This window comes from Sciurus vulgaris, assembly GCF_902686455.1.
Source record: "Sciurus vulgaris genome assembly, chromosome: 15".
In the NCBI taxonomy this organism is placed as follows: domain Eukaryota; kingdom Metazoa; phylum Chordata; class Mammalia; order Rodentia; family Sciuridae; genus Sciurus; species Sciurus vulgaris.
The window spans coordinates 69,216,747-69,238,561 of record NC_136476.1 but is presented as its reverse complement, the minus strand read 5'-3'; the positions used below and the strand labels follow the sequence as shown (position 1 = coordinate 69,238,561).

Below are 21,815 nucleotides of genomic sequence, written 5' to 3'. Positions count from 1 at the left end.
TTCCTATTCCTCTCCCCTTACTCCAGAAACACTGGCCTTCTCCCTGCTCTCTGATCCCATCAGCCATGCTTATCCACAAGACCTTTTCACTGATGACTTCTTCTGCCTTGGACATTTTTCTTTCAGATAACACATTCCCAAGGCTAACTCTGTCACCTCCAAGTCTACATTCAAATGCAACATTCTCAAAAAAGCCAAGCTTTTCTTTTTTAATTGAAACCTCCTCTCCCCAACATATGAGCCTCCCAATCCCCTTTACTTTGTTCTATTTCCTCACAGCATTATCATCTATTCGATTGTCTACTGTGTCTCTCCCAATTAGACTGTTACGTTCCATGAGTGCAGAGATTCTTATCAGTTTTGTCCTGATGCACCTTAAGCAAACAGAACAGAACCTGGCACATAACAGGTGTCTAATAATGTCTGTTTCATCAATAAGATCTAAAATTCTTAGTCGTAGGCTTTTTCTCAGTTTGTTAACTCAGGATTCCAAAAACCTACAGGTTAGAGGAATGGAGGCAAGCAGGAAGACCAAGAGCAAACAATGGTAACAAACTCTTAATCTCCCCACTAAATGGTAAACTCTGTGAGGGTGAAGACCGCATGGCCTTCATCTCAGAACCCAAGATGAATTATCTATGGAATAGATAATTCATCTGCACTCAGCAGATGAATTATCTATGGAATGCATCATCGATACTGCTGAGAATACTGCTGAGAACCACGTAAGTCTCGATGAATGTCTGGGAAACAAATGAATGGAAAGTGACAACACAAAAGAGGTACAAAGAGAACTCCATTACCTCCGAGTCCTCCCTTCTAACTGACTGCCTAACTCTATCAATTTTGGTAGCAGTGACAACTAATTGAGCTGAGGAAGGAACCTGAGAAAGTATGAGAGAGAAGTGGAAAGGCTGAGGCAGAAGCTCAGGAGACTGAGGCAGGAGGATCACAAGTTCAAAGCCAACATCAGCAACTTAGCAAGGACCTAAAGCAACTCAGCAAGACCCTGTCTCTAAATAAAATACAAAACAGGGCTGAGGATGTGGCTCAGTGGTTGAGTGCCTCTGAGTTCAATCCCTCATACCAAAAAAAAAAATGTTTAGGAAGGTGTTGTTTATAATTTTGAAATCCAAATGCATTTCTATGTCCCAGCACCAAACAGAGCTGTAACTGCTCCAAAATGAGACTGTCAAAATGCCCCTCTGTCCCCAAACCCAGGCTCATATGAGCCCTTTAGAATACAATGACTTTCCCAACTCCTAAGTTTTGAAGAGAGTTTACTGCTTTTGGTTAAAGACCAATATTAGCTTTCTCTTATATTCTCTTCTATATCAAGAATTCTTGTTTGGGCTGAGGATATAGCTTAGTTGGTAGAGTGCTCACTTTGCATGCACAAGACCCTAGGTTCAATTCCTGGTACCACCATCAAAAAAAAAAAAAAAAAAAAAAAAATCTTTATAAACAAACAAATAAAAAAGAATTCTTATTTAGTACCTATATTTCATATTTCCAGTTATTCTATCATAATCCACTTACATTTAGTCATACATACTACAGTGTTATTTGCTCTCATTATTTTCTCTTTTCTTTTCTGAATCCTATCCTGAAAAGTCTGTTCTGACAGTGTGCTGTTTAAGAGCCTTTTCTAGATTTTTCTCAAGTGTGATAGCAGATTCACATTCTTCCTTCAATAAATATTATCTTGGCTGAGTTCCTTCCTGTTAGTAGTGTACAGATGTTATTTCACAGCCTTCTAATTTCTGGTGTTAAAGATAAAAAAAGACTGTAGACTTTTTTTTTTTTTTTGTTAAGAAACACGCTTGACAATTTTCTTTTTATCCGTGAAATTCTGAAAGTCCTCAGATGTTTTTTTCCCACTCCCTATAACTCAGGCTCATATTTGGTAAACCTTTCAATTTACCCATGTCTGTCTTTCTTCAGTCTCAGGGGAATTGTTTTCTATTATTGGTTCAATTATCGTTTCTCCACTATTTGTTCTTTTTCCAGTCCTCCTTCTGGGACTCCTGATATTTGCATGTTCCCCTTGATGTGTTTTCAAAGTCTCTTCTTTTTAGTCACAGTGCATTTGCTCTTTTTTGTCTTCTACTTGAACTTCCAAGCTATTTATTCAAGCAGGTATTACAATAAATATCCAGTCCTTCCATCCAACTGCTGGACATATATTTTTTATTCACAACAATCTATCTTTATTTCCAGAAAGCATTTTTCTGCTATAATTCAATCTCTTAATGTAGCTACTGTTTTTAATCAAGGTATTTTCTGTTTCTTTAGCAGTTTTATTCCACTGAAAGCTGCTATTCTAGGTGTTTTATTTATTTTTTCTGTGTCTGGATATGAGTCCCTTTACCTGCACTGAATTTTGCTTTGCTTGTTCAAGGCTCTGTTTACAGTTAGATACTGTAGATGCCCAACTTTGCCAGCATTAATTAAGTACAACAGTCTCTGCCCCATGGGTAGTTAACACATCAGATGTACCAGTCATTGAATCCATTTTGGGCCCTAAAGAAGAAGTTTCCCTGTGTTCCTTACTGTCTATGCCTCAGGGGAAAGAAATCTCTCCTACTGAGCTACCCTGTTGAGGTCCTCAGATCTCCTCCATTCAAGTTCTGTTCAGGAGCTTTGAGTACAAATGTTCCTCAACTTATGATGGAATTATGCCCTTATAAACCCATCATAAATTGAGACTATCTTAAATGGGGATGGTGGTGTATGCCTGTAATCCCAGCAACTCAAGAGGCTGAGGCAGGAGGGTTTAAAGTTTGAGGTCAGCTTCAGCAACTTAGCAAGATCCTATTCTCAAAATAAAAAATAAAAAGGGCTGGGATGTAGCTTAGTGGTAAAGCACCCCTGGGTTCAATTCCCAGTACAAAAAAAAAATGTATTTACTTCAGCTTAGCCTACCCATACAGAACACTTAAAATTAGACTACAGTTGGAAAAATCATCTAAACAAAGCATATTTTATGACAGAATATTCAATATCATGAACATACTAGATGGGTATTTGGGTTTGCTTGTTTATACTGGGGATTTAATCCAGGAGGACTTTACCACTGAGCTACATCCCCAGCTTTTTTTGTTTTGAGACAGGGTCTCACCAAGTTGCTTAGGGTCTCCCTAAGTTACTGAGGCTGGCTTTTTTTTTTTTTTTTTTTTTGCGGTACTGGGGATCAAACCCAGGGCCTTGTGCTTGCAAGGCAAGCACTCTACCGACTGAGCTATCTCCCCAGCCCCTGAGGCTGGCTTTGAATTAGTGATCCTCCTGCCTGAGACTTCTGAGTCACTTGGGTTACAGGTGCGCACCACCACATTCAGGGAGATGGGCATTTTATAAACATGAGAGTATGCAAAAACACAAAACACAATATCCAAAATGATGCCAGCAGCACAGTAGACAGCAGAAAGCAGCTGTTACCCTGATGTGACTCTGTGGCTGACTGGAAGTAGCAGCTCGTTGCTACTGTCCAGTATCACAAGAGTATTGTACTGCATAGTCTTAGCCTAGGAAAAAAGCAAAATTCAAAATCAGACGTACAGCTTCTACTGAAAGCTGAACTACTTTCACATCATCGAAGAGTCAGAAAATCATTAAATCCAACCATCCTAAGTTGGAGACTGTCTGTATCTAGTGTATCTAGTGTCCCTCCAGTGTTCTCTGCTGGCCCCATTTTGTCCTCTCTCCCAGAAGGAATCAAAGTCCTTCTCAGTCACAGTCTTATTCTTTCCTTCCTAGTCTGACCCTCCTCATATTAAATGAAAAAAAAAAAAAAAAATCCAATTTGCTACCAATTAAGTATTTTCAAGGAACATGATGAAAAATATGAAGAGACTTTCAAAAAAAATCCAAAAGTGCCATTTATCGATGAATATCTGAATACCACTCTGTACAGGACCCAGGAGAGAACACACCACTCTGATTTCTAAGGCGATTCCTTGGAAGGGGCCACTCTAATCTCTAAGTTCTGATGTTTCTGATGTTAATGTAATGAAGTTCTGTTAAAAATGTAGTGAATAGGGATGGGGCTGTAGCTCAGTGGCAAAGCGCTTGTCTGACATGGCATTGGGTTTGATCCTTAGCACCACACAAAAATAAACAAAAAAAATAATAATAAAGGCATGTGGCGCATCTACAACTACAAAGAAATAAAATTAAAAATTAAAAAAATGTGAATGAATGAAAAAAGTAGTTCCCACTATGATATGTTTATCATTAGACATACTTTTCAGGGATGAGATGCCCATTTAGATTGAAGAGGAAAGAAATTAAGGTCTTCATGGGCAATATCTATTAGGTATATAAAAATCTATGATGAACTAAGTTATCTTCTCTTTTTCTTTCTTTGAGCTATTCTGATATAAAAGTGGTAAAGTAAAAAATCTACAAGAAAGACAGATTTTCCCTTTTTCTCATATTTTTATATCTCTCTCATTTTCTGCATCTCATTCAGCAGCCAGGAGGCCATCAACTTGTCATACCAAAACTGTAAATTTATATACAAAGCCCAGGCCCATGATGACTCTTCTGTCATCCAAGAAGACTCTGGGTACTCTCTGAACTCATGAAAACTCATATAAAAGTATAGATAATCTAACCTTTTATAAAGGCAAAAATAAAAATAATAAGAATATAAGAAAGTTAAAAAGCATTTTTTGGGACATGTAAGGAGAAAACAAAAGCATAAGAATCTGTAAAATTTAGGAAGATACCAAAGACAAAGACAAAGAAAAGGTTAGGGAAGCACATGTTGGCCTTCATGAGACTCTCCACCTGGTCCAGTGTTCAGTGTTCCTACTACAGCTCTGGTTGTAGCTCCAGTCAAAGCTGAAAGATGACTGACAAGGCTTTTATGCTGCACAAAAAAAATTGAACATGTTTTCCAACTGATATTACGTTGACAGTCTACCCCTGCCCATCACACTTGAGATGTAGCTCAAGAGTGCCAAGGAAGCAGGGTGTGGTGGTACACACCTGTAAGCCCAGCCACTTGGGAGGCTGAGACAGGAGAATCGTGAGTTCAAAGCCAACTTCAGCAATTTAGTGAGTCCCTAAGTGACTCAGTGAGACCCTGTCTCTGAATAAAATACAAAAAAGGGCTGGGGATGTGGCTCAGTAGTTAAGTGCCCCTGAGTTCCATCCCCAGTACCAAAAAAAAAAAAAAAAAAAAAGAAAGAAAGAAAAAGAAAAAGGAAAAAGTGCCCAGGATAGGGATAGGGGTGCAGCTCAGTGGTAGAGCACTTGCCTAGGGCATCCAGGGGTGAGGTTCTGGGTTCAATCCCCAGCACTAGGGGAAGGAGGAAAAATAAATGCAAATCTTATAAAGGTACTCGTAAAGAAGTTCATACCTGTTCTAGGCCATAAGGCATTGACGGCAATTTCACCTCTAAATTCTTCTGCCATTCCAAGTACACACATAGACATACCATACTTAGCAATGGTATAAGCTGAAAAAAACCAGAAAGAATAATAATTTAATTCAGAAACAAATTAATTCTTGAGTATACATAACCAATTTATTTGTTACTATTTTCTCTCTGATAGATTGATCTATCTATCTATCTCCATCCCCCCAAAACCCCAGTCCTACTGGGGACCCAATTGAGGCCCTTGTGCTTACTAGGCCAGCACTCTACCACTGAACTACATTCCCTAGCTCCCTGATATATTTTTGAGAATTTTTTCAATAATACAAAAATATGCAAAATATAATTTTAAAAGTGCTGGTTTTTTTTAAATAAGAGTTTTTATGGAACTAATTGAACAGAGATGAACCAGTTTTATATATTTTCATCCAAATATCTGATTTAAAGATAAGATGAATGAACTTTTGTTTTTCTTAATACTATGGGAATAAACTGCATTACTACTTCTTAATTTGTTCTTTCTTTTTAAATAATAAAGGTGATTATTTAAAGAGAAACTACCACATTAGAACAACAACAACATGAGCTGGGGGTACAGCTCAGTAGTAGAGTATGTGCTTAAGATGGGCAAGGCCTCGTGTTTGATCTTCAGCACCACAATAAATATTAATAACCACAAAAGGTTGCAAATTCACTTAATTAAAGCAGAACTTCTTTCGTTTTGCTCTGGGGAGTTCCATTCCAAGTGACTTTCCAAATGTTAGTGAATTCTACTGGAATATGAACCAAGTATTTGACATAATGATCTTAATAAATCTTGTTACTTAGCATACTCACCTAAAATCATCAGTTTGCCATTAAAAAGAAAGTATTTCATGGATAGTTTTTAATCAGTTTAATCTATCTATCTATCTATAGTACTAGGGAGTGAGCCCAGAGGTGCTTTACCACTGAGCTACATCCCCAGTCCTTTTAATCTTTTATCTTGATATCTAAGGTCACACTGAGTTGGCCAGGCTCACTTTGAATTTGTGATCCTACTGCCCCAACCTCCTGGGCCACTGGTCTTACAGGTATGCGCCATCATGTCCAGTGATTAATAAAAAATCTTCAAACTATCCCTTTATTTTTGTGGATTTAATCAACTTTATTAGAGGATAAATTACATACAATAAAACATACCCACTGGGATGTGAAAGAGTTTTCTGGGATAATAGAAATCCATATCCTGGGCTGTGTGTAGCTCAGTGGTAGAACATTTGCCTAGCACACATGAGGCACTGGGTTCAATCCTCAATACCACATAAAAATAAATAAATAAAATAAATGTATTGTGTTCATCTACAACTAAAACTACTTTTTTTAAAAAAGAAAAGAAATCCATATCTTGATTTGGATAATGGTTATACAGGTATATAACACACACGTCAAAACTCACTGAACCACTAAGATCCACGTACTTTCTCAAATGTAAATTATGCATCAATTTTTAAAATTATAAACTTCTAAAATTATAGATAAATGATTGCTAATCTTTCCAAAATGCTACCTATTGATTTGGAACAGAAAATTCACCATTGAATACCATGTACAGACGATGATTACATAATAGACACACTGATTTAATTCAAAACAAATCAACAAACCATCCCCTGACCCTTCTACCTACCACAGTGCTGTTTGAACCACATTGGATTTAGGTTCAGTGGTGGACTGAGATTGAGGATATGAGCAATTTTACTCTTTTTCAAAAAGGGAATACATGCTTTAGATCTGGAAAGTGGAAGCAAACACAAGTCAAGTTAACAGCTTTCTCACAACTTTTTTTTGGACACTTTTTAAAGTTATATTTTAAGTCACTCCTATAGGGAAATTGAACTTGCTCAGATATCTAGATTTCTAGAAAGAAGATAGGAAAAGCAACCAATTTTCATGCTTTGGAACTTTACTGAGTAGCCTAATTACATCACCTGCTTGATGAAGAAAAAAAAAAAAACTTTGATACATTAGTTTTATGCCCAGATAAGGTTATACTCAACCCCAACTGTCCTAAATTCTCCCTCCTCAACACATATACTCGTCAATTTCAGAAACAGTTAATGTAGTTTTCAGTCACCACTGTGGTAAAGAACATGGGTATTCAGCTGGGTATATAATCCCACCTATTCTGGAGGCTGAGATAGAAGTACTGCAAGTTCAGGGCCAGCCTCAGCAATTTAGCAAGACCTTGTCTCAAGATTAATAAAAAGGGCTGGGGGGAAACTCAGGTTTAAAAAGGAACAAACAACAACGTGGATATTGTTCAAGTCAGACAGCCCTGGGTTCAAATTCTGCTTCTGTCCCTTCACTGTGTGAACTTGGGCAAATTACCCAGCATTCTAATTTTCAGTTTTCTTCTCTATAAATGTTGGTAACACCCACCACATTCACTACAATCTGGAACTGAACAAGGATTAAAATGAGATAACATATGTGATATACTTAGGACAGTGCATATACTAAACATGAAATAAATAATTGCTATCATTAGTATTACACATGCTGATTTATTTCACCTGAGTAGACTTAATACACTACACTGAGTTCTAATTGAGTAATACAACTCCCAGTACATTCCCAAATTTAATTTACACCCATATAAAATGTAATATGTCTGTGGGAGCAATACATAATTTTATTTGTTAAAAGATGCTCATAAAGATAGATAATGTGTTTCATAAGAGATTTATATCCAATATTATTAAAACTTTAAGTAGTAAGTTATCTTATAGCTAAATAATATATATTATAGCTTAATTATTATATAGCTTTATTTCATATTCAAGTCTTCCTAGGATTTCAAAACTAGTTCACTCTTCTCAAGTCATTTTTTAAAAAATCTTCTAAATATTCTAAACATACAGTACTTTTATTACCAAATGCAATATCTTGGTAAGTTTACAAACCAAATACAATCAATACCACTAAAGGGTTTTTGTAAGGTTTTTCATTTCCAAAGGTGCTTCCTTTTTTTTTTTTTTTTTTTTTTTGTGCTACTAGGGATTGATACCCAGGGCACCACACATGCTAGGCAAGTGCTCTACCACTAAGCTATACCCCAGTCCCCATTTTTTGTTATTGTTTTTTAAACAGGGTCTCACTAAATTGCTAAGTGTAGCTTTGAACTTGCAATCCTCCTGCCTCAGTTTCCCAAGCAGCTGGCATTAATAGGCAGGAGGTGCTTCACTTTTATGGGGTGAAGTAAGGAGGATTAAAGAATATTATACCTTATTTTCATTAAAACAGTGAGACTTCACCTCAAAGCATCAAGAGAAACAAACTAAATCTATTCTAATCATACCATATTTTATAACTCAAAGGAAAGAACTCATTTCATTTACATTGTAAACATGAGCTTTCCTTCAATCTATGAGACAAAACCTTTCCATCTTCGCCTTGCAGGCCTGCCACTCATTAGCACTAATCCTGTATCAAGCACATTTTTCACCGCAACAAGCCCTATCTTTTATATTACATAAAAATTCTTAGCACCACACATAAGATACTAACACCTTCAGCTTAATAAAAGAGTAAAATTTATCTACTAGCTTCAACTATATTGCTAACATGGCTCACATCTGTTTATAACAAGGGAAGTTCTCAGAAAACACTGCGTCACCCTCCCCCACCACTCTTCTTTGTGACTCACGTGAGATAGGTGCCTCTGGTGTTCACACTCATCATCAAGTCCACTCTCTTTGTAGGTGTTTCCAATGTGTTGGTCAAGCTAATAGCACTGGCATTATTCACCAAAATGTCAATTCCTATTTCCAAAATAATCAGTTTCATTTTAATAGAAGTGAGACTTTATCACACACACACACACACACACACACACACACACACACACATATACACACACTCACATACATATGAAAGCATTTAGTCTATATTGTTGAACTCTTGGTTGGTTCAAATACTATTTTTATATAATATGATTTATCAATACACTAAAGCAAGATTCAGTAGCTGTTTTAAAACAGCACCACATGATTTGCGCCAGTACAAGGGAAATATAGCCAATTACCAGCACTCTGTGGGAAATTCTAGGAGGCTTAGTCCTCATGGTTTGTAGCTTCCATTCTCCTTGTTCTCTTATCTCCTGGTCTTCCCTCCCTGTATCCACGAACCCTAGGTCACATTCCTCTCTGGCATGTCTCCAAGGCCTGTGCCTCTGCCAAGCACACTAGTCTCACTTTCCCCCAAGACCCTATTTTTAAAGGCAAGGGCTTCTTTCTGGTCTTGAAACTGGGAAAAGAGAAAGATCTTAAGTTTCAATCCCAGACAAAGGAGCAAAATGGATCAATTTTGTTTTAGTGACTCATATGCACACACAAACTCTATAACTAGAGGGGCACAGTGATAAATGCCTGTAAACCCAGCAACTCGCAAGGCTAGTGGGAGGATTGCAAATTCAAGGACAGCCTCAGCAATTTAGTGAGACCGTAAGCAACTGAGTGAGACTGTCTCAAAATAAAAAATAAATAGTGCTAGGGATGTGACTCAGTGGTCAAGCATCCCTGGGTTCAATACGGAGGACCAAAAAAAAAAAAAAAAAAAACTTTAACTAATTTCTGTATACTTTATCCAGTTCCTACTATATATCATTTATAGTTATAGTTTATAGTTAGTTAAATAACATTGAATGAAAATGGCAAAATATAAAATCATGATGAACATTTCCCTTTGTTTCTACATGGCCTTCATTATTCTTTTCAAAGGGCACTTAATGACTGTTGTACAATATGAATGAACTTAATGCTACTGAACTATACTTAAAATGGTCAGAACGGTAATTTTGTCTTCTACCACAATTTTTAAAAATTAAAAAAAAAATTAATGCAAAAAAGAAGGGGAGACTTAACATTCCATAAAGCAGAAATACTACAATTTCTACTTCTTGGGCTACACAGATTCTAAGAACATCTTCTATTATTCTGCTAACTTTCCAACCTCTTTTTTTAAAACATGTGGAAAATGATTTAAATAAGATCATTAAATTCACTAAAATACTCTAGTCATAAGTACCCTTTCTTCATAGATAGTAACATTATAAAATTTGGATCATATCCTCATTTCTCAATTTCTATACACTTCAGTACCAACTTCTGTGTTACTAATTTTTTTCTTTCTTATTTTATTTTTTCTAATGGTATTAATGGAACCCAGAGGTGTTTTACCACTGACTTATGTTCCCAGCCCTGTTTATTTCTTATCTGGAGATAAGGTCTTGCTAAGTTGCCAAGGTTGTGATCCTCCTGCCTCAGCCTTCAGAGTGGGGTACTACCCACCATTATCAAATTGACTGTTCCCGTATCATCATGCTTGTATATTAGGAATCCTTATTTTACTTAATAATGGCCCTAAAATGCAAAAGTAGTGATGGTGGCATTTCAGATATGCCACAAAAAAGCTATAAAGTACTTTAAGAAGGTGAAAGTTCTCAACTTTAGGAAATAAAAGTATCGTTATGCTGAGGCTGCTGAGAACTACAGTAAGAATGAGTCTTCTAGAGGTGACTAGGTTGGCTAGCTATGCTAACACGCTCAGGTGAGTTATGCACCTCAAAGCTCAGGCTATGAAAGGGAGAAACTGCAATCAGATAACTCAATATATAATATTATTATCATTGCTCTATTTTATCATTGATTTTTGTTGTTAATCTCTTACTGACCTAATTTATAAACTGAACTTTATCATATGCATGTATAGGAAAAAACACACAATATACAGGGTTCAGTTACTGTCCATGGTTTTGGGCATCCACTGGGTGTTGTTATACTATCTATACTTCATCAATATCCAAAATCATCCACTGGCTGTTACTATACCCATATTTTATCAGTAGTCAATAATTATTTCAGAATTAAGGTACTACCTCCAAATTTCTCCACCGCTTTCTCCACCGCGTCATTGATTTGCTGTTCATCTCTCACATCAACGACACAGGGCAAAGCCCTCCCTCCAGCTGCTTCAACTACAAAGAGCAAACAAACAGAAAAGCATCAGAGCATTCAAATACTATCTACCTTCCCTTCTGATAAAACCATCAGAAGAAAAAAGTACCCTATTTTCAGAAAATCGATATAAATTACTACTGTTATAACCACTAGTGACTTCACCACCCAGTATGCCAGACTGACTAACCACATCCAGCTTCAGACTAGCTAAGCCAACTCTATGAAAACACAAAAAAAGGAAGATAATTTAAAAAAACTTTTTACTGTGGAAAATTTCACAAGGTACACAAAAATAACAGGAGAGTTTAAAGAATTATCATTAATACATCACCTATGTTCAACGATTGCTACTGTTTTGCCAGTTTATCTTCTTCCCTTGTTTTGCTTTTGTTTGTATTTGGGGCTGTAGTTCAGTGGTACAGTGCTCACCTAGCACACGAGAAGCACTGAGTTTGAACCTCAGCACCACATAAAAACAAATAAAGGCATTGTGTCCATCTACAACTAAAAAAAATTTTTAAATAAAAATAAAAATAAAATAAAATAATCCCCAGCATCATCTCACTCATAAGCACTTCATGTGCATTCCTCCAACATAACCAACAATGCTATTACCTTGACCAACAAAACCAGCAAAACTGAAGTTGAATTTAAGCCTTTCGTCCTGCTAAGGTGCTTAGCACAATGCCTTGAAAATAGCACATAATTATTCATCAACTGAAAACATTAAGAGAACAACTTGCAAAGTGAAGAGAGATTAAGAATTTTTTCAAAATGTTCACACCATTCCCCCCACCTCAGGTGTTCTCCTCTCGATTTTCACTCCATTGCTCCCTCCCATTCAAGAATCATTGCCCTCCTGAGACTGATGGGGAGAGGGAGGGTGCCATGGATGGAACCCAGGCCACGCGCATGCGAGGCAATGGCTCTATCAATGAACTACATCCCTGGCCCTGAGACATGATTTTTAATTGAAATCTCTCATATGACTTAGAAGTGATAGACAAGAAAAACAGTCAAAACTCCTGGCTTTCAGGTAACAAAATAAATATTTCTTTAAACAGATAAAATTACCTTTAGGGTATCTGGCCAAATAGCTTAAACTAAACTCCCCAGCAAATTCTCTCTGCGTGGGGACCACTGTGAGGGCACTTCATGAAAGAGCGACTGTCATACTCACTTTCTTCAGCAGCAGTATAGATTGTGCCTGAAAGTTTGGGGTGTGACTGGGTAGTCTTTGCAGCAATGACAATATTTGCTCCATCCTTTGCTGCTTTCAATGCAATAGCTTTGCCGATGCCACGGCTTGCACCTGTGATAAAAACTGTACATCCTGCTAGCTTCCTACAACAGAACACATGCGACCTTGTTAGAAATTGCAATATTTTATTTACTAATCAATATCAGGAGCTCATACACAGTTTCATAATATACATATTTCTTCCTCTGTGAAATTTTCTGTAAGTCCCTGCTGCCCACATGATAGCTAATTACTCCACTGTATTCCCATTGCACAATGACTTATAAATTATTTATGATAACTTCAGTTGGCCAGTCTTACTGTGATCTGGTCAACAAAATCTACTCAAACACGAAGTAAATATTTTGAGAAATTAATAAAATGCAATACATACACACGCATTTTTTTCACAAAAAAGTATTAACAAGGCTTTGTTTGTTTGTTTGTTTGTTTTTTGGTTCCAGGGATTGAACTCAGGGGCACTCGGCCACTGAGTCACATCCCCAGTACTATTTTGTATTTTATTTAGAGACAGGGTCTCACGAGTTGCTTAGCGCCTTGGTTTTGCTGAGGCTGGCTTTGAACTCGCAATCCTCCTGCCTCATATTCCAGAGCCACTGGGATTACCAGCATGCGCCACTGTGCCTGGCAACAAGGCTTATTTTTGAGTGGTAGAGTTATGTACAAATTTCATCATATTCTTTGTATTCTTTAGTACTTTTCAAATTTTCTACGATGAATACATAACACATAAAAGAAATTATCTAAAAACAAATAATGGCTCTACAGATGCTTATAGTAACTGGAGTGGAAACAACCTTAATATCTATCAACTAATGAATAAACATAAAATAGTATATCCTTACAATAAAAGGGAATAAAATGCTTATATAAATGCTGCCACAATATGAATGAATCAAACACATTTTGCTAAATGAAAGAATATAGTCTCAAAGGACCACATGTGATAGGACTGCATTTATGTGATGTATCCAGAATAGACAAATCTATAGAGACATAAGATCAGGGGCTGCCTAGAGCTGGCGGGGCGGGGTAGGGTTTGGGAGTTGAGAGTTGAGAGTGAGTCAAAGTTTTTGTTTTGTTTGTTTGTTTGTTTTTTGTGGTACTAGGAATTAAACTCAAGGCTTCACATAAGCTAGGAAAGGACTCCACCACTGAGCCAGCCCTTTTAATTTATTTCACACAGGGTCTAGCTAAATTGCCCAGTAGGGGATCCTACTGCCTCAGTAGGTGGGATTACAGGTAAGAGCCACCACACAACCCAGCTCTGAAAAGGTTCTTAAATTGACTGTGGTGATTTTAGTAAATACCCTAAAAGCCACTGAACTATATATTTAAAAGAGGTGAAATGTTTGGTGTGAATCACATCTTATTTTTTCATATATATATATATATATATATATATATATATATGTTGTCAATGCAATACATAAACATGCATTTTTTCACAAAAAAGTATTGACAAGGCTGGTTTTTTTGTTTGTTTGTTTTGTTTTGGTTCCAAGGATTGAACTTAGGGGCACTTGGCCACTGAGCCACATCCTCAGTACTATTTTGTATTTTATTTAGAGATAGGGTCTCACTGAGTTGCTTAGCGCCTTGCAACTAAGGTTTTATGGACCTTTATTTTATTTATTTATATGTGGTGCTGAGACTCAAACCCAGTGCCTCACACGAGCTAGGCCAGCGCTCTACCACTGAGCCACAACCCCAGTCCATGAATCATCTTAGTAAAGCTGTTAAACAAACCAACCTAGAGTAGAGTGAGGTGGTGTGTGCCTATAATCACAGTTACTCAGGAGGCTGAGGCAGGAGGACCACAAGTTCAAAACCAGACTGGGAAATCTAGCAAGACTCTGTCTCAAAAATAAAATAAAAAGGGATAGGAGTATAGTTCAGTGGTAGAGCGCCCCTGGGTTCAATCTCTAGTACCAACAACCAAACAAAAAACCTAAAGGGCTCTAAAAGAGCTAAGTACTGATCAGAAATACTCTGATTCAACGCACTGATGTTCCCTATGCCCACTTTACTCTTCACATGCTTCCATCCTACCTTCCTACTTAATTGTCAGGTAAGAAGGAAATATCTGAAATAAAATAGGCTGACACAGAGGGAAACCTACTTTCTTGTTTGGTTTCTAAGAGCAAATAACACAGCTTGCCTAAGGACAAGAGTGAAGAGAAGACAGCAAGAGTGACAATGACAAAGAAAAAGGTCGTCATGGACAGGCAAACATGTTAACAAAAGAAGGTGTGGCTTCTGCCAAGACCTGGAGGATGGACTGCACTCCTCAAGCAGGAGAGCAGAGGTGAAAGGAGAAGAGGTTTCTAAATGAGGAATAACCACTTATTGAAAAGAAAGCAGAATATGGGGAAGAGAGGTGGGAAGAGTTTCTGGTGAAATACAGCAAACATACAAACAGCATGTAAAATGAATGTGCAAAGCTAAAAGAACAAAACAAAAATGAACAGTGGTATAGCCAAGAAATAAAATATTGCCACCACCTTAGAAGCCACCTGTCTATTCCTCTCCACTCTATCCTCCTTCCTTCAAAAATGACCTTGAATATCATCATTATTCCCTTGTTTTTTTAAATCATTTCTACTACCTGTGTATCTGTCTTAGCCAGGGGTCAGCAAACTAGGGCCCACAGACCAAATCTGATTCACTGCCTATGTATGACTGAAGTTGAGAATGTTTTTATTTTTACAGATGAATGTTTGTGATCAGATTGATAGGGAGCACCTACCTTGAACACCAATTAAGCAAAACATTATCTCCCTGTTATTGTGTTCCCCAAAAAGATATGAAGTCCTAAACTCCATTACCTCAGAATATGATCGTATTTGAAAACAGAATTGCTGCAGGTAGAACCAGCTAAGATGAGGTCATACTGAAGTAGGGTGGGCCCTTAATGCAATTATTACTGATTCCTCCTAAGAAGAGGGGAGACTGTGTGAAGACGGCCATGCCATGTTGTCAACACCAGATGATGACAGAAGAAAAGACCAGAGGGATGCAGCAGCTAGGCTACCTGGGGAGTACCCATGACGGGCTACCATTGAAAGCTAGGAAGACAGGAGAGAGGATTCTACTCAGCATTTCAGAAGGAGCAGAGCCCTGCTGACTCCTTGATTTCAAACTCCAAGCTTCTGGAAAGATGAGAGACTAAATGTGTTTCAAGGTACACAGTTTGTGGTACTTTGTTAGGGCAGCCCTAGGAAACTAATACCATACTGCCATCCCCAAAATAGAATTCCATTTTCCCCATTAGTAGACCTTGTAAAATAAAAAATTTAAAAGTGGAAATTGTACATATACCTATAATTTTACCTTTTGGCTCATAAAGGCAAATATTTACTATCTAGTGCTTTACAGAAAAGTTCTCCCAAACCATGGTCTCAAACTATACAGTGTTTAGGTTTTGTCTAATTTTGAACATTATGTAATAGATTCATATAGTATATGCTATTCTGTGATTTGCTTCTTTCAAAGACTGGAGATTTAACCATGTCAAAGTGATTATAGTTTTTATTTTATCAACATATGAGAGTCCACATATGAACATACTATAAATTATTTATTTATCCTGCTGCTTTTGGGGGTATTTTCCAGGTTTTCTTTTTTTTTGTGGTGCTGGGGATACGAACTCAGGGCCTTGTGCTTGCACAAGGCAAGCACTCTACCAACTAAGCTATCTCCCCAGCCCACTTTCCAGGTATTGTGCTGTTTTCTAGTATGAACAATGCTGCTATAAATACTGTTGAACCTATCTGCCAGTCACACATGCAAGGGTCTCCCTAGAGCACATACCCACTAGTGTAACTGTTGGCTTAAAGGATATTGTTATGAATCAAAGGTAACCACAAATTATCTGACATTCCTTCCATCAAGAGGAGAGTATAGAGGGGGTTGGGGAGTAGCTCAGCTGGTAGAGAGGCCCTGGGTTCGATTCCCAGCACCACCAAAAAAAAAAAAGAGGAGAGTATATTTTCCCCTCCCATTGAGTCTGGGTTAGCCTATGGCTTTTGTTGACTGAATGAATGTAATAGAAGCAACACTCTTGAACTTCCAAGCCATAAAATGGTGGGCAGCTTCTACTTTCTCTCAGAAGCCAGATGCCATGCTGCTAGTAAGTAGATCACCAAATGATGAGAGGCCATATGGAGAGACACCCTGGAGGGTAAGAAGCTACTTAAGACATTTTAGCAAAGTTGCCAGCTAGATGCAGCCATATGTATGCACTATATGGAAAAGAACCCAGACAACCCAAAGAACTGTGAAAAATAAGTGGTTGCCAGGCATGGTGGCACACACCCATAATCTCAGCGATCCTGGAGGTTGAGGCTAAAGTATTACAAAGTAAAGGCCAGCCTGAGCAACTTATGATATACTGCCTCCAATAAAACTAAAACAAAGAAAGGGGCTGGGGATTGTAGCCCAGTGGTAGAGCACGTGTCTAGCATTTACACAAGGCTTTAAGTTCATTCCCTAGCACCTCAAAAAAAGAAGTTGTTTTAAACCACTAAAATTTGGAATAGTTTGTTACACAGCAACAGATAAATATACACTGAAGTTCAACTTTATCAAGTCATACCAAACCCCTGTCCAAAATGGTTAACGTTCCTACCAGCAGCAGGGTGTGACAGTTCCCACAACCTCCCCAGCACTTGGTAATGTCAGGCATTTATTTATTTAGCCAACCTGGTAGTACAATATGGTCGTTTAAATTTACACTTTTCTGACTATTACTAAGGTTGAACATATTTTCATGTTAATGGTCACTTAATGTTCCTTCTACCAAGAAATTCCTATTAATTTGTTCTGCTACTTTTCTACATGGTTATTTTTTTTGTTGACTTATACAAGTCTATAAATTATATACATTTAAATATCTTCTCAATTGTGGCTTGCCTTTTCACTATCTTTATATCTTTTGATGAACAGGAATTCTTCATTTTTCATGTAGCAGAATTACTGAACCTTTACTTTCTATGGCCAGTGCTTTTAGGGTAAGAAATTCTTCCCTACCCACAAGCTTACTAATCTATCTTTCACATGGTTTATGGTTTGCCTTTTAAAGTTTAGTCTTTAATCCACCAAAAATTAATTTGTATCTGAATTAAGGTAGGGAACCAATAACATTTCTTTCCCTGTATGAATAACCAACTGTCCAGGTCTGAAAAAAAACATCTTTCCCACAGTTGTCAATGTCAGCTTTATTAACTCCATAAATGTATAAACCTGCTTCTAAACTCTCTATTCTGTTACACTACTCGACAGAGACCACACTGTCTTAATTATAATAGCTCTACTACTCTTGATAACTGATAGGGCAAAAAATTCCACTTGTTCTTCTTCAAGGGTTTCTTGGCTATACTTGGACTTTTGCTTTTCCACACATATTTTAGAATCAGTTTATCTATTTGCACAGCAAAATGAGTTGGGATTTTGATAGAAATTATATTAAATTTATAATTCAATTTGGTAAGAATTGACATCTTCATAACAATGTTACAATCCATGAACATGGGATCCCTCTCCATTTATTTAGGTCTTTAATGTTTTTCGGTATAATTCTATAAATTTCTACAGAAAAATATTACACATTTTATTGACTTTATTCCTTGGTACTCCATTGTTTTTAACTTTTTTCAACTTTTTATTTGTAAATAATTTCAAATAAAGTTGTAAGAATAATATGAAAAATACACAAATATCCTTCACCCAGATTAGCAGTTTACCCCATTGCTTTATCATTTGGACTCATGCTCATCCTGCCTCCCTTGCCCTTCTACAGATCTTATTTTTTCCAGACTACTTAAGAGTAAGGCGAATACATCATGGCCTGTTTTTTTATATATCCACAATAGAGTTAACAACCTCAGTATACATAACACTGATACAATTACTTGTATCTAATACACCACCAGTATTTTAATTTTGTCAATGGACCCAACAATGACCGATAGGGCAATTTTTGTCCTCCAATACAGGATCTAGCTGAAGATCAGATTGTGCATTTACTTGTCATATCTCTTTCATCTCCTTTAATCTAGAACATTTTTGCAGCCTCTTATCTTTTATAATATTGGCCTTTGAAAGAATACAGTCCCCATTCTTTTTTTGTTAATTTAAAAAAATTTTTTTAGTTGTTGACAGACCTTTACTTGTTTATTTACATGTGGTACTGAGAATCAAACCCAGTGCCTCACACATGCTAGGCAAGCACTCTTCCACTGAGTCACAAACACAACCCCACATTCTTTCCCCTCCCCAACCCCGTACCAGGGATTGAACCCGGGTGCTTAACCACTGAGCCACATCCCCATCCCTTTTTGTATTTTATTTAGAGACAGGGTTTCACTGAGTTGCTTAGGGTCTTGCTAAATTACTGAGGCTGGCTTTGAACTCTTGATCCTCCTGCCTCAGCCTCACAAACTGCTGCGATTACAGGTGTGTGCCACCGCATCTTCCCACCCTCCAATTCCTTTAAAAAAAAAAAAAATAGAATGAATACTCCTCCTTTTAGATTCATCTGATATTTCCCCATGATCAGATTCAGGTTATACATTCCCAGCCAGAATATGCAATACTGTTTCAGATATGCTATCAGATCAGGAAGTACACAGTATCTACCTGTACACACTGATTAAGTTTGATCATTCAGCCAGTATTATCGGATTTCTCCACTATATGGTTACTAACACTCCTTTGTTAGATCCAGGCTATATATTCCCAGCCAGATTATGCAATACTGTTTTCCTCAGTGTATCAGATCAGGAAATATACGATGTCTACGTGTACTTGCAGGTAATGCTAATTTTGAATGTCCAACTAGTGTTATCAGATTTCTCCATTGTATAGTTACTGATATTCCTTCGCAACAACAACAAAAAATCAGTGTAAAGACAAAGATCATTTTTGCCAGGCACAGTGGTGCATGCCTATAATCCTAGCTGGTAGGGAGACTGAGACAGGAGGGTCACAAGTTTAAGGCCAGCCTCAGCAACTTAGAAGACCCTAAGCAACTCAGTGAGATCCTCCTCAAAGTAAAAAATAAAAAGGGATGGAGATGTAGCTCAGTGATAAAAATGCTCAAGTCCAATTCCCAGTACAAAAAAAAACAAAGACGATTTTTAATGATTTATTGTGGAATTTTCAAATAAATCTAAAAATAAAAGCAGTACAATAAGCTTTATTTACTGAACAATTATCAATTTTTTTAAAAGCAATTATCAGAAAACAAATCCCAAAGGTCATATAATTTCACATATGAATACTTTTATTACTTTTCTAGTAAGAAAAACTTTTGACATAACATCATTACTATGCTTATGAAAATAAATAATCCCTCAATACCATCCAATATCTGTCCATATTCAAACTTTTACAGTGTTCTCAATAATGTCTTTTTACAGTTGGTCTGATTAAATCAGGATCCATTAAGCATCTCACATTGCATTTGTTATATCTCTTAAGTCTCTTAATCTGTTCTTGTTACCCTTCTATTCTATACACCATTTATTTGCTGAAGGATATAGATCATTTGTTCTATAGTAGAGCCCCTACTCAGGATTCTGAATTTCTCACTTTTATTGTTATGTACTATATTTCTATATTTCTTACAGATTTTTGCTTATGTATAGAAATCTAAATTACTTTTCTTCATTGACTTTTATATCCTGAAATAATCAAACTTTTATTAATTCTAATAATTTAGTTGTATATTATTTAGTTTTTTTGTGTAGGATGATATCCGCAAATAATGACAACAATGTTTATTTCATTCTAATCCATATACTTTTTATTTACGTCTTACTACTTCAGTCAGAAGAAAAGTTTCCAGATGCAAAGTCTGAGATACAAGAAGATATGAAAACCAAAGATATTAATAAATAAGCATAAAATCTAAAGAAGATACAATAATAGGAATATTACTCAGTCATAAAGAAGAATAAAATTATGGCATTTGCAGGCAAATGGGTGAAATTGGAGAATATCAAGCTAAGTGAGATAAGCCAATCACAAAAAACAAAGGCTGAATGATGTCTCTGATAAGCGGATGATGATACATAATGGGGAGTGGGAGGGAGGCAAGAATGGAAGAAGGAGGGATTAAATAGAGGAAAGAGGGGTGGAAGGGGTAGGGGGAAGGGAAAGATAACAGACTGAGACAAACATCATACCCTATGTACATGTATGATTACACGAACGGTAGACTCTACTTCATGTACAACCAGAGAAATAAGTTTTACCCCATTTGTTTACAATGAATCAAAATTAATAAATTATTTAAAAAGAGATACAATAATAATAAAATAATGATTGTAGGGTTAAAAAAGATAAAAATTAAAATATATTATTACAAGTACATGCTTAGGGCTGGGGTTATAGTTCAGTGGAGCACTTGCCTAGCATGTGTGAGGGGCACTGGTTTTGATCCTTAGCACCTGATATAAATAAGTAAAATAAAGATCCATTGACAACTAAAAAAATATTTTTTAAAAAAAAGTATATGCTTAGTATGCATAAGGGCCTGGGTTCAGTCCCCAGTAAAGTCAAAAAAATAAAAAATAAATAAAAGCCTAGCCTAGGACAAACACTTGAAATCTCAAAATCCCAGACCTTGACAGTTTAGGTAATAAGGATATGCTGCTGACAGATGCAACTTCACAACTTTTTTGGGGGGGAGAGGACATACTGGGGATTGAACTCAGGGGCACTCAGCTACTGAGTCATGTCCCCAGCCCTATTTTGTATATTATTTAAAGACAGGGTCTCACTGAGTTGCTTAGTGCCTTACTTTTGTGGAGGTTGGCTTTGAACTCATGATCCTCCTGTCTCACCCTTGTTGGGATTACAGGTGTGTACCACCACGTCTGGCTAGACATGACTATCTAAAAGAAAAAGGACAACATCCCTGTGGAGATGGAGAATATAAAAAGAATTTCCAGGATCTCTCACCCCTATCAAGGGGAAAAGTAAGAATCCTACACATTTTTCTGTTAAGGAGGCAGAGCAACAAAAGATAGGCATGCAGCATAAGAGGCAACAGTCTTCCAATTACTATACCCATACCAGTAGCAATAAGAAGTCTACTAAGCAGAATTCAAGATTTCTTTGCAGTTCTTCTTGCCTTTAGATCGAATTTCTCTAAAATGTATAGAA

General features: G+C 36.9%; 1 protein-coding gene across 4 annotated transcripts in view; it reads right to left on the bottom strand.

The window, feature by feature from the left end:
• Positions 1-21,815, bottom strand: part of HSDL2 (hydroxysteroid dehydrogenase like 2) — a 73,450-nt gene that overhangs the window by 37,843 nt on the left and 13,792 nt on the right. For all 4 annotated transcript variants that reach the window (XM_079112607.1, XM_079112608.1, XM_079112609.1 and 1 more), the window contains exons 2-6: positions 12,564-12,727; positions 11,302-11,400; positions 9,073-9,187; positions 7,054-7,157; positions 5,367-5,465 (exon numbers count right to left, since the gene is read on the bottom strand). In XM_079112607.1, the coding sequence (XP_078968733.1) occupies positions 5,367-5,465; positions 7,054-7,157; positions 9,073-9,187; positions 11,302-11,400; positions 12,564-12,727 (581 nt within the window). The remainder of the gene's footprint in view (positions 1-5,366; positions 5,466-7,053; positions 7,158-9,072; positions 9,188-11,301; positions 11,401-12,563; positions 12,728-21,815) is intronic.